Raw genomic sequence first — 12,754 nt, forward strand, 5'->3', positions numbered from 1 at the left:
CACTCTGTAGGCATATGCTCAAGCAATGGGTCCTTTTTACATATTCCCAAGTAGCATCTTTGATTTCCTTCTTTGTCTTCTAAAAGCAGTTCACTTTGCTTTCTCCTAAAAATGAAACGTCGCTAAGATCACAGACTTCCATGAGCATTCTGCTAGTCGGGTTCTGGTAATTAAGGTTCCTCTGTACCCAGCTCCTCTTATTTAAGGCTCTATTTGTCCATTTTTATTCCCTCTTTTGGAAGGTAGGATGAGAGTTTCAGCTCTCTTGTGAGATAAAAATCAGTCTTTGTTTCTTGCTGCCTCTTTAAAATGAAATCACACATGCTTTACATATATTTTATAGATAGTTACATAGTAAATTATATATATCTGTGTAATACATGATAATATATAACTTACATAAAGTGAACATTGCTCTCTTAGGTATACAATTCTATGAGTTTTAACATGTTAATATGGCTCCTACACTTTCCAGAAGCCATATGAGTCTAGTGAGTAGAAAAAGCACTGGACTTGGAATCAAAGTCCTTTATTTGAGCCCTGATGGTACATTCACTAATTGTAAGCTCCATGGGAGCTAGTATCTTTTCTTGTTCCTAGAACAGTGCCTGGCACATAGCCGCTCAATAGTACCACTACTAGAATAGAATTAGAATAACAGAAGCCCGAATAGTACCGCTAAGAGCAGCTGCTCAATAAATATTAGCTATATATTTGTTCATATAGCTTTATTCTACAGAGAGATTATAGCTAACTTCCAGTTGTCTGACCTCTTTGAACCTCAGTTTCCACATCTATAAAATGGGAATAAAGCATGTAGAGTTTACATAAAATTCAAATGATGTGTGTAAAAGCACATATAAAATGTAAAGTGTCATATGGATAGGGACAAAACTGAAGAAACACGGAACTGATGTCTTATAGTGAAAATAACTACCTGCTTCAGGGGAAGTGTCACTCCACATACATCATTTGAATGTCACCTTCACAACTCTGGTCTTATCTGGCCACTTGTACTATTATTTACTTAGTATTTTCCTTTAAGGTATCTTGCTTTGTTTTATTTTTATAATTTAGCCTTGTCTGTGAATTTACTGTGACATTATGGGTTCGATATAGTGGTAATACATTTTTCTAAAACACATATTATAAAATACATAACCATCAAACATTTTCAATGGTTGGTATGATCCTTGTACTACCTAAAATCACTCCCTATTTTTCCCGCACTGGCCTCTGTTTCTTTCCTCTCTCCCCAAATTAATTTTGAAGTAGGATACACTTTCCTCTACTCTGCTCACCCAAAACACATTTAGGTTTTAAAGGTTGTGTTTTTCTTTTTTTCTTTTTTCTTTAAGTCTAGCAACCATAAAGAATCAAACAGAGATTTATCAAAATGTAACAAGTAATAAGACATCTAGCTCAGAAGTTCTCAGACTTTAGTGCTTAGTATACAAAACTTTGTATATAGTGCTTTGTGAGTGACTTAAGGCATTTTCAAGGATAAAACTGAACACGTGACTTTTGCCTCACATACTAAATTTAGAGTTGAAATATCGTAACACCAAGAGTGTAGTGAGAGTCAAGCTATTGCTAATATTACATTAGATCCCACCATTAACAAATGGTCTCTTCCTGTTTCAAAGCTCCTGCCTCTAGTCTGCAGAAAATCCCTGTTCTCAATCTGAGTGATGCTTCTAATAGTTCTGGGCTCATGTGTAGAGCAGAGATGATTGACACGCCCTGGCCCCAATGAATGAAGCCCTTCCCAGGTCCCAGTTACCAATACTTCCCACCTGCCAAAATTCTCTGATGGCTCACTTGTTCATTCCTTTACTTATTTACTCTTTCAACAGATACTGAACTGAGTAGATGTGGTTCTTACACAATAGCACACACAATGAACAAAGGAAAGTCCAATGAGAGTATAACTGAGAGACCTAATAATCTGAGCAGTTGGACAGTTTCTGTAAGGAAGTGATATTTAAGTTGAGACAGGAAGTAGCTGCATGAAGGGAGCAGGTGAGCACGTGAGCATAAGGAACAGAGTCCTGGGACATCCTAAACTGTGATTGATAAGTGTGCAAAAGCCCTTGAGTGGGAAGGAGCCTGACAGATTCCAGACACCAGATGGAGAAGAGACATTGAGATAGAGAATGATTGGAGATGGCGCTGGAGGCACAGTCAGGGCCCAGGGCACACAGGGTCTCATAAATCAAATAAAGACTTTGAACTCTATCTTAAGATCAATGGGAAGCCACTGAAAGGGCAAGTAAGTGAACTATTGGGTTTATATTTTAAATATTACTCTGTCTGAACTGTGGAGCATGGATGGGAGAGGAATGCAAGAGGATGCAGGGAGACAGGTGAGAAGTACATAGCAGTAGTGCAAGAGAGAGGTAGTGTCTGGACCAGCAGAGAAGGGTGACACAGAGGAGAGAGAGAAGGAGCCAGATATAAGATATTTAGGAGAGAGAATTGGCAGAACCTGGTGATGAATTACACATGGGTACATGGAGAGAGTGAGGTGGCCGGGAGGATTCTTGGGTTTCTCCTGAAGAACTAGGCAGATGATGGAACAAAGTTACAACCAAGTGCTGGATTAGGGTAACTGGGAGAAGAGGCAGGTTTAAGACAGAAAAAGAAGGTGGAGCTGACATATTGTCAGGAGACATCAAAGAGGAGGTGTCCAGTTGTACAAAAAATGTATCAGAGCTCAGGAGACAGATTGGGGCTGCAGGATAAATTAACTATAGTTTTCTGTCGGGGCTGTGTAAATAGACAATGCTAGTAAGTACAGTAACATTCAAGGGGAGAGCAGGGTAGCCCCTCAGTGAGGCAGAAAGGGAACTCGCGAGTCACAAGGCATGAATCCTCACGTTGAAATGCTTGATATTCTTTTGTAACCATATGCAACTTCAGATATCAAGGGCTTAAATAAAATATGCCTTAAGATTTGATAAACAACAATCATGAAAACAGCATCCATAAAGTTACAGCTGATTCCACCAGACTGAGGGGAAAATCTGGACTTTGACCCAGGATGATTTTCCAAGCTTGAAAATGATGGTTAAGATTTTGTTTTCTTAAAAGCCACCTTCCTTGCATAAAGTCTGTTGTTCTGAAGCACATTCTAAAAGGGCACTGAGTTCTACTTAAATAAAAAGCTAAAGTAAAGACATACATGCACGAAATCCCACACCAAAAAATAAATTAAATCTCTTCCAAAAAAAAAAAAAAGAAGGTAAAATAAGTGCCTGACCCTTTGAGCTCCCTAGTTCTGTAGATCTGGCATCTGTGTCTCTGAAAATCTCCATAGGTGATTCTGCTACGAAAGGCAGAGCTGATGTGAAGGTTAAGAAAAGTGTATAGTATGTGCCTAGCATGTAGTAGATGTTCAATAAGTAGCTCCAGGCAACATCACCTGTGCAATATTCTTGCCAAAACCACTTAACCTTAATTTAATCACAAGGAAACAATCAGAGAAGCCTGAATTTAGGGCCATTCTACCAAACAATTGACCTGGATGCTTTAAAATGTCAGTGTTAGGAAAAAAAGAAGATAATGAAGGTGGAGGAGGAAAAGAGCCAATGAGAGAGTTGGGGAGGGGGAGAGAAAGAGAGACGAAGGAGAAGAAGAAGGGGGAGATGGGAGGGGGAGAGGAGAGGAGAGGAGGGGAGGGGAGGGGAGGGGAGGGGAGGGGAGGGGAGGGGAGGGGAGGGGAGGGGAGGGGAGGGGAGGGGAGGGGAGGGGAAGGCGAAGAAGAGAGGGAGAGAAGGAAGGAAGGAAGGAAGAAAGGAGAAGAGAAGAAAGAAGAAAAAGATAGGAGAGTGTTCTTGAATTAAAGGAGACTAAGAGACAAGAAAATAAAATGCAACACATATTCCTAGAGTGGATCCTAGATCTAAAAAATAAAACACAAACAGACAAACAAAAAGCCGTTATAAAGGGTATTACTGGGACAACCATGGATATCTGAATACAGAACGTATATTAGAAAACAATGTTGTCTCAATGTCATATATCTTAAGTGTAATAATTGTATTGTGGTTACATAGGAAAATTGCCCTTGTTCTTAGGAGACTTGTGGTGATGTATTTTGGGAGGAAGTGACTCTGCAACTAATTCTCAAATGGTTCAGCTGAAGCAAAGTGTGTGTGTGTGTGTGTGTGTGTGTGTACATATATGTATAAAACAATACTGTGACAAAATGTTGTTGATGAGTTAGGGTATACAAGTGTGTACTGTGCCATTCTTGTGACTTTCAGAAAATTAAGAAGTTTTTTAAATAGCAAGGAAAGCATTTTTAATGCTTACAGAAACACCAGTTGAAATCCTTTATATGTGTGTGTGTGTGTGTGTGTGTGTGTGTGTGTATATTTTTTTTTTTAAAGAACACCAAGTAGATTATTTTGTGTTCCTAAAAACCTAAGCACTTAAACAAATACATCATTGTCAGGGGAAAAAATAAATTAAATGAACTTCTAATTCTTTGTAGAAAATACACAGAATGCAGAATTTCTGGAACATCAAGCAAGTAATGACTATTGTCCCCAGAAAATTGGCAAATTGGAAACATGGTTCCGTGAACGAGAGGCTCGTGGACAGCTTCTCTGGGACAGTTCCAGCTCTGACTCAGATGAGTTGGGGAAAGATGAGAAGAAACCACGAGCACTGGTGAGGACCAGGACAGAGAGAATTCCACTTTCTGACGAGTTTTTTGATTGAGAATAATAATACTATTCACTAACCTAGATACTGAGTGCATTGAAAGCTTACTTTCGTTTAAAAATTCTCCAAGGTAGTATATGAACTATTTTGAGGACACCAATTCACTTTCTTTTCATTTTGAAATCCTAAGATTAAACATGTGAGATATATTGTTAATTATACTACATAACTAACTGCCTCAAAACTTAGAGGCTTAAATAACAGCCACTTATTGTCCAACTTTTCTGTGGGTTGCTGGGCTCAGTTGGGTGGTTCTTCTGCTGGTGTCTTTTGAAGTTTTTCATACTGTTGAAGCCAGATGGCAGCTAGGACTGGAGTCCTCTGGAGGCTCGACCAGGACACTGAGACAGCTGGACCTCACCCCCTCTCTGTATCATCCCAGAGCCTCCTCATGTGGATTCCCCAAGTGCTCTCTCCTGCAGGGTAGTGAATTTGCTTTTATGTCAGCCCAGGGTTCCCCAAAGCAAACGTTCCCAGAGGAGGAAAAGCTGCCCATCCTCTTAAGTCTAATTCATGGAACGGGCCCCAAATCACTGCCCCACAACACACACTGCATTGGTTACTACAAGTCATAGGCCAGGTCACAGGTAATGAAAAAGGGGCTACACAAGGCATCAATTCCAAAGTGTGGTCTATTGGGGTCCATCTCTGAGACATGGCACCCCACTGTTTTAAAAGCAAATTATTTCTTATAAAACAAATAGATGAGAGAGTAAATTTGATAGAAATAAAAATGACTTTTTAAAGAAAAGTCACAGTGATGCTACAGTAGACAGTAAGCTCACTTAAGTCACTTTCCTGTGAGTTAGAAACTTGTTACCTCATAACAGAGAGGCTATAGGAAAAAGGTAAAATAATGTCAAGTGTGGAACGTCACTGTGAGTTGAAACTCAAAATTAAATGACGATCCCTTAGATTACGGTGTAGATCTTAGAACTCTTTAAAAGGAAACTTAGAAATGTTCAGTCCAAAAGTGATTATATTTACAAAATTTAAATTTTTTTTACCCTTCAAGCAATCTACTTTATTCAGATTTTACCAGTTACATGTACTCGTTTGTGTGTGTATTTAGTTCTGTGTAGTTTTGTCACGTGCGTAGATTCATGTGAGCAACCCCACAATCAGATACAGAGAAGTTCAATCACAAGAATCCCTTGTGCTATCTATAGGGGCCCCCAAAGTAGATTTTTAGGCAATTTTAAGAACTTCTTTTGTATAAAATTTGACTCCACTTTTAGCATAACCTAAAAATATTTTTAAGCCATCCAGAAGCTTCTAAGAATTTAGTGAACTTTAAAACAAAGTAAAACAAAAATACCTTGTAAGCCTTCTCTAGGAAACTTCCAAAAAGAAAACAATAGAAACACCCCCTGAATTTGACATTCAGTGCATTCAGATCAGTCACTAAGAAGATAAAAAGACTGCTGTGTCAAGGGATGAACATTCATGTTTCTTCCAAGGACAGAGACAATTAATTAGGTCATCCCTGGGCATTTTTACTCCCAGTTCTTTGCAAGCAGCATTCTTACTTTTTCTTTGGTAGGTAAAAAGCGTATTTCCTACAAAGGAATGCATAGATTGTTTGACCAGTCAGCCTGTTTGGAAAAGTAAGATCCTTCTTTTTTTTTAATTGAAGTACAGTTGATTTACAATGTTGTGTTAGTTTCAGGTGTACAGCACAATGATTCAGTTATATATATGTGTGTGCATATATATATATATATATATACACACATGTATGTGTATACATATGTATGTGTGTATATATATATATATATATTCTTTTTCTGATTTTTTTCCCTTATAGGTTATGACAAAATATTGAATATAGTTTCCTGTGCTAGACAGTAGGTCCTTGTTGGTTATCTTTTGTATATATAGTAGTATGTATAGGTTAATCCCAGCCTCCTAATCTATCCCTTCCTCAGCCCTTTCCCCCTTGGTAACCATATATTTGTTTTCTATGTCTGTGAGTCTCTGTTTTGTAAATAAGTACATTGTATCTTTTCCAAAATAAACAAATGGGACCTAATTAAACTTAAAGCTTTTGCACAGCAAAGGAGACAACCTACAGAATGGGAGAAAAAATTTGCAGATGATGTGACAACTGAGAAGGGATTAATTCAAAAAAACAACCCAATCAAAAATGGGCAGAAGATCTAAACAGACATTTTGGTAAAGAAGACAAACAGATGGCCAACAGGCAGATGAAAAAATGCTCAACATCACTAATTATGAGAGATTATGGCCATTCTGACCAGAGAAAGGCAAATCAAAATCTATAAACAATAAATGCTGAAGAGGGTGTGGAGAAAAAGGAAATTTTCTACGCCACTGGAGGGAATGTAAATTGGTGCAGTCACTACGGAGAACAGTATGGAGGTTCCTTAAAAACTAAAATAGAGTTGCCATATGATCCTGCAATTCCACTGCTGGGCATATATCCTGAGAAAATATATTTTTAAAAGACACATGCACCCCAATGGTCACTGCAGCACTATTTACAACAGCCAAGACATGGAAGCAACCTAAATGCCCATCGACAGATGAATGGATAAAGAAGTTGTCGTATATATACACAATGGAATATTAAATGCCCATTGACAGATAAATGGATAAAGAAGATGTGGTATATATACAATGGAATACTACTCAGCCATAAAAATGAATGAAATTTTGCTATTTGCAGCAACATGGATAGACCTAGGGATTATCATACTGACTGAAGTAAGTCAGACAGAGAAAGACAAATATTGATATCATATGATATCACTTATATATGGAATCCAACAAAAAAAGGAAAAGTAAGATCCTTGAGAGGAGAAATGAGTTCAACCTATTCTCAACATCCTCATATTATGGTTGACCTGGAAGGTTTAAAACAAAGTGGGAGGGGCTTCCCTGGTGGCGCAGTGCAGGCCCGCATACTACAAAAAAGAAAACAAAAAAACAAAGTGGGGTGGGCAACTCCCAGCACTGAAGACAGCAGGGCCAATGAAGGTGTTCATGGCTCTGGTCTGTGACTTGAACTTGGACGACACCTCCTTCTACACGTTCACTGGTCTCTGAGCTACATGAGGGCTCGGCGTCTCCTCCCTGTAGTATCCACACCCTACACCCACCCCCCTGCTTCCTAGCATAACATCTGGCACCGAGTTTATTATTTAATGTTTGTGGAATTCATTAATTTATGTGTTAACTAGTCAATTAGCGTCAATTGCTCACTCTCACTTTCATTTCCCAAGAGTCTTAGTTGTACAAGGTTGATTATACAGATTAAAATGAAGGGCTTCCCTGGTGGCACAGTGGTTGAGAGTCCGCCTGCCGATGCAGGGGACACGGGTTCGTGTCCCGGTCCAGGAAGACCCCACATGCCGCGGAGCGGCTGGGTCCGTGAGCCATAGTCCGCTGAGCCTGCGCGTGAGGAGCCTGTGCTCCGCAACGGGAGAGGCCACAACGGTAAGAGGCCCGCGTACCGCAAAAAAAAAGATGGGGTTTTTCTTTTCCCCTAGATCTTGGAATTTATACATCTAAATGGATGGCACAAATTAGACATTGTCTTGGGATAGAGGAGCTAGACACGTATGTGTACCAATGAAGATGCCACAGCTCAAAATATTTCTTGAAATTCAATCGGAGTGTGTCAGCTGCAAAAGAAGGTCAATCATAATGCCTTCTCTATTTTCCTGCTCCATGTGGAACTCTCCTTCACCCGATCTTAAACTCAAGAATTTGAAATTACGATCATAATAATAACGGTGATAGTAATAACTGCTAATGTGCACTGACTGCTTATGGTGTGTCAAGCACTCTCCAAATGCTTCACGTGTATAATCCACGCAACAATGTTGTGGGTCACCCCTGTTTGACAGATGAGGAATCTGAGGCACAGAGAGGTCGACTAACTTGCCAGGGTCACCCAGCAGAACTGGGTGTTTTTGAGTAGACCGCTGCTTACCAGAAGGGGCCTGATGGGAGCCAGAAGCACACGCCTCCTCTCCCTAATTTTACCTCAACTCACCAGTTGCATTCTCACATTTCTGTTACATGCTTTTTGTTTGGGGAGCGGAATACTATTACACTGGAAATGGTGAGAGCTTTCTTTTAGCAAGAAAGAATTGCCGTGGAGCCTGAGTGCTTAAATGGGGGCGCAGGGCAGGATAAGAGCACCTGAGAAATATGTCAGGAGGGGAGTTTCCAGGGGTGGGGTGAGGGGTACAGAAAGGTAGATGAGAGACTAAAGATAAATTTAACTGTCTTCACAATTTGGCCTGCGAGCAGGATCAGTGAGCAACCCCACCAGACACCCCATCCAGGATGGAACTCAGGTGCACACCGTTTCCTGGGCCAGAGGGCGGTGGTTCTCAGAGCCACATGTTGGAATCAGCCAGCGAGTGATCAAACACCTAATAACAAGTAGGATTTGTGTTCCCGCCTTTTGATTTATTTGGGTCAGGCTAGAGTTCTGGCACTGGGTTGGTGTTTTCCTGCTTTTAGCTCCCAGGTGAATCCAACGTGCAGCTGGGGTTGAAAACCACAGCTTCAGGGCTACAAACATTCTATTATGGCAGATATACCAACTTCTATCTTTAAAAGCAACCGCTTCTGAGGTAATTTTTAAAGGTAAGGACATGAGGCCTGGAGCTCCACACACAGTAAGAGACTGTGCGTTTGGCTGGTAATTATCTGAGAACACCAATCCTTTACTTAATCTTGAATTTGTTCAGAGGCAACGCAGGGCCGTCAGTAAACACAGCTGCTGCCGCTGGTAAAAGCTATAAAATTAAGCCTCAAGGCAAAGTTGTCAATTTTCTCTAACTGAAAATCTCCTCAGCTTTGGGGATGGTGGGGAGGGGGGGAGAGTGGGGGTAGGCTTGTCTATGACCAAATACATGCTTTCTCTTGTGAAAATAACATTTTCTTTCTTGCTCTGAATTTTTCATGAGAAAAAGAAGTCTTTTTTCTGGCATACTTTTGGAAATATGCTTTTCTCGATTATTTTTCTCCAGCAAAGGGCCATTCTTCTTCATCTATCTATTTTGACGATAATTCTGAGTTACTGGGAGTTAACTGAAGATGATTCTTGCAGGAGTCACCTATGAAATAGTTTTGTAAACAAGAAGATAATCTTTTCTGCTCACACAGAGACTTTAAAGACAGAAAACAAATACCAGCTCTTCATGCCACTTCCTTTCTTACCAGGATCATCAAATCATAATTAAAGTCAAATATTTCCTGCCTCAGATGAAAAACAAAAGCCTATTTCCACATATTACTGCAAAACCTAATTTAGAATACTGTGGGGAAAGCTTGAGAGAAAATATGCTAAGGGTAGATGAGGGAAGTTTAGACCATGAAAAATCCGAATTACATCTCCCTTTTAAAGGAATACTATTATACTATTTATGTGCAAAATAAACAAAAACATTTTAAAACAAAGTGAAGAGTTAAGGTTTATTTTCAAATGTGTACTTCATAATAAGTCTGCAGCTCACTCTCATTCATTTACTTAATCAAACATTCGGCCAATAGGTTTTAAGTGTCTACTAGAGGCCAAGCACTGTTCCAGATGCTGAAAATACAGCCACACAAGACAAAGTCCCTGGACCCATGGGTCATATTCCAGCGGTGAGACCTGGAGCAGAGAGTCAAATACATGATACAATTTCAGGTAATATTGAAGAGAATAAAGCAGGTATGAGGACACGCACAATGGAATGGACTGTTTCAGGCAGGATGCTCAGGGAGGGGCTTGTTAGGGAACCAGGTTTGTTTTGCCTGACACACAACAAGCAAAAACACTGCAGTGACAAGGTTTGCAGCAAAGAGAGGGTTTATTCTCAAGACAGACAAGACAGGAGAACAAGTTTCAGATCCGCCTCCCTGAAGCCAAGGGGCTTGGGTATTTATGAGATAAAGAATAAAGCAGCAGGGTGGTCTGAGGCATGGGGGGCGTGGGGAGTGTGGGGAAAGGTGATTGGAAAAAGGTGCAGTAATTGTCCTTCTGCGCAGGTGTAACGAAGCTACAGGCCTTGGCACATTCAAATATGTAAGTGCTTAACACAATCTGAGGGTGGAGTTTTCAGCCCTCTGACAGCTAAAGAATACTCAGGCATGCCCAGCTGGAGGGTCAGTGGTCCCATCCAGTCTTAACTGGCTCGGTTTGAACTAGACACAGCTGACCGCAAGTTCCTGGAAAACAACTTGGGCTATGTGCTGGTTGGAGAACCGGCAAATCTTTTGTAGAAACAATGAAAATGACCTTGATTAGTAAAGCAAGGTGAAATGGATTTGACCCATGGTTTTAGAATCTCGGAGGAAGAGACTTGAATGAAGTGAGGATGGAAGCCATGAGAACACCTATGAGAGCAAGTACAAAGGCCCTGAGTTGAGATGAACTTGTAATATTCAAGGACCAACAAGAAGGCTGGAAAAGTGAAGTGAGCAAAGGGGACACTGACAGAGACGACCTCAGAAAGGTCATCAAGACACAGATGGTGAGGAGTCCAGAGGATCGTGGTGTGACAACGGGTTTTAAGTGTAACAGAATTTCAGAGACAGAAGGGGATGGTCCTAGTCTAGAATGACATCTCCAATGTGATCATGAACAGAAGCAAACAGACTATGGCCAACACTAACGTCATATGGTCATAGCTGACTGTCTAGGACTGACCCTTGACCCAACTGAGCCAGTCAGAGAGGACCTCAGTCTCTGCTGGTGGCAAGAACCTCAGTGGGTACATTCAGGATTGATGGATAGTAGCATTCTGCCCTGTGAGCCAGAGATGCAGGAACACAGACCTGCAGTAAACAGAGTCAGAGACAAGGGATGCACTGAGACCCCACAGCACATCTATCCCTCATTCCCAGCCCTCCTAAGCCCTGCTGCCTCCTTGCCCTTCCTTCTAAGACTGTATCTTTACAGCGAATTCACCTTTGACTTGGACCAGCTCCACCTGATTTCTATCTCTTGAAGCCAAAGAACCTCAACCAACAGGTACCTTACACAGCAACCACCTCCTTGCCTTATGATGTAATGCTGGAGGCTGAGGAGTGCTGGAATTGCCTAGTGTGGCCAGTTCTGGTTCCCAAGAGGAATTATGAGGACCTCTTCCCAAATCCATATTCAGTGATAGCACATCAACCATGGTGAGAGTAGTTACACCACAAAAATTGGCAAATGTTGCCAATCGGGACTTTTTTTTTTTTTTCAGAGAGCTGGATATTAAACATTTACCAGCACACCTGTCTAGAGGTAAAGAACAATAGGCTCTAGACTCAGAATTCACAGCCCGGCTCTGCAACTTCCTTATGACCACATAGAGGTTAAATAACTGAAAGAAATTCTGAATCAGGTATCAATAGTTAATAAAAGCTGTGTATTTTTTAATGAGTCTTCTCTGTGTATAGAATTCCTGATCCTGATTCCATGATAGACATTATCATGCTCGATTCTGAAAAGGGAAAACCGATGTTAATAAAGTGTATGAAATGTCAATGCCCACACATTTAATTGGAAAAACTGCAATTTCATTTCAAGTTTGCCTGTCTTCAAAACCTCCTCACTGCAAAATGGAAATTAGAATAGTGCCTACCTCACAGTGACAGAAATAAGATCATACATTAAAGTACTTAAAACAGCACCCAACACACATACAGACTGAAAGTGAGGGGATGGAAAAAGATATTCCATGCAAATGGAAATCAAAAGAAAGCTGGAGTAGCAATACTCATATCAGATAAAATAGACTTTAAAAAAAAAGAATGTTACAAGAGACAAGGAAGGACACTACGTAATGATCAAGGGATCAATCCAAGAAGAAGATATAACAATTATAAATGTATATGCACCTCAATACATAAGGCAAATGCTAACAGCTATAAAAGAAGAAATCGACAGTAACACAATAATAGTGGAGGACTTTAAAACCTCACTTATACCAATGGACAGATCATCCAGATGGAAAATAAATAAGGAAACACAAGCTTTAAATGACACAATAGACCAGATAGATTTAATTGA

At 40.3% G+C, this 12,754-nt stretch overlaps 1 protein-coding gene and 1 long non-coding RNA gene across 2 annotated transcripts in view; one reads left to right on the plus strand and one right to left on the minus strand.

The window, feature by feature from the left end:
- Positions 1-6,842, plus strand: part of CCDC198 (coiled-coil domain containing 198) — a 31,382-nt gene extending 24,540 nt beyond the window's left edge. The window contains exon 6 of the mRNA XM_019923513.3: positions 4,499-6,842. Coding sequence (XP_019779072.2) covers positions 4,499-4,728 — 230 coding nt within the window. The 3' untranslated portion in view covers positions 4,729-6,842. The remainder of the gene's footprint in view (positions 1-4,498) is intronic.
- The window catches only part of LOC109548022 (uncharacterized), a 138,643-nt gene that overhangs the window by 108,446 nt on the left and 17,443 nt on the right, over positions 1-12,754 (minus strand). The gene's annotated exons all lie outside the window — the stretch shown is intronic.

Source organism: Tursiops truncatus, chromosome 2, assembly GCF_011762595.2.
Source record: "Tursiops truncatus isolate mTurTru1 chromosome 2, mTurTru1.mat.Y, whole genome shotgun sequence".
In the NCBI taxonomy this organism is placed as follows: domain Eukaryota; kingdom Metazoa; phylum Chordata; class Mammalia; order Artiodactyla; family Delphinidae; genus Tursiops; species Tursiops truncatus.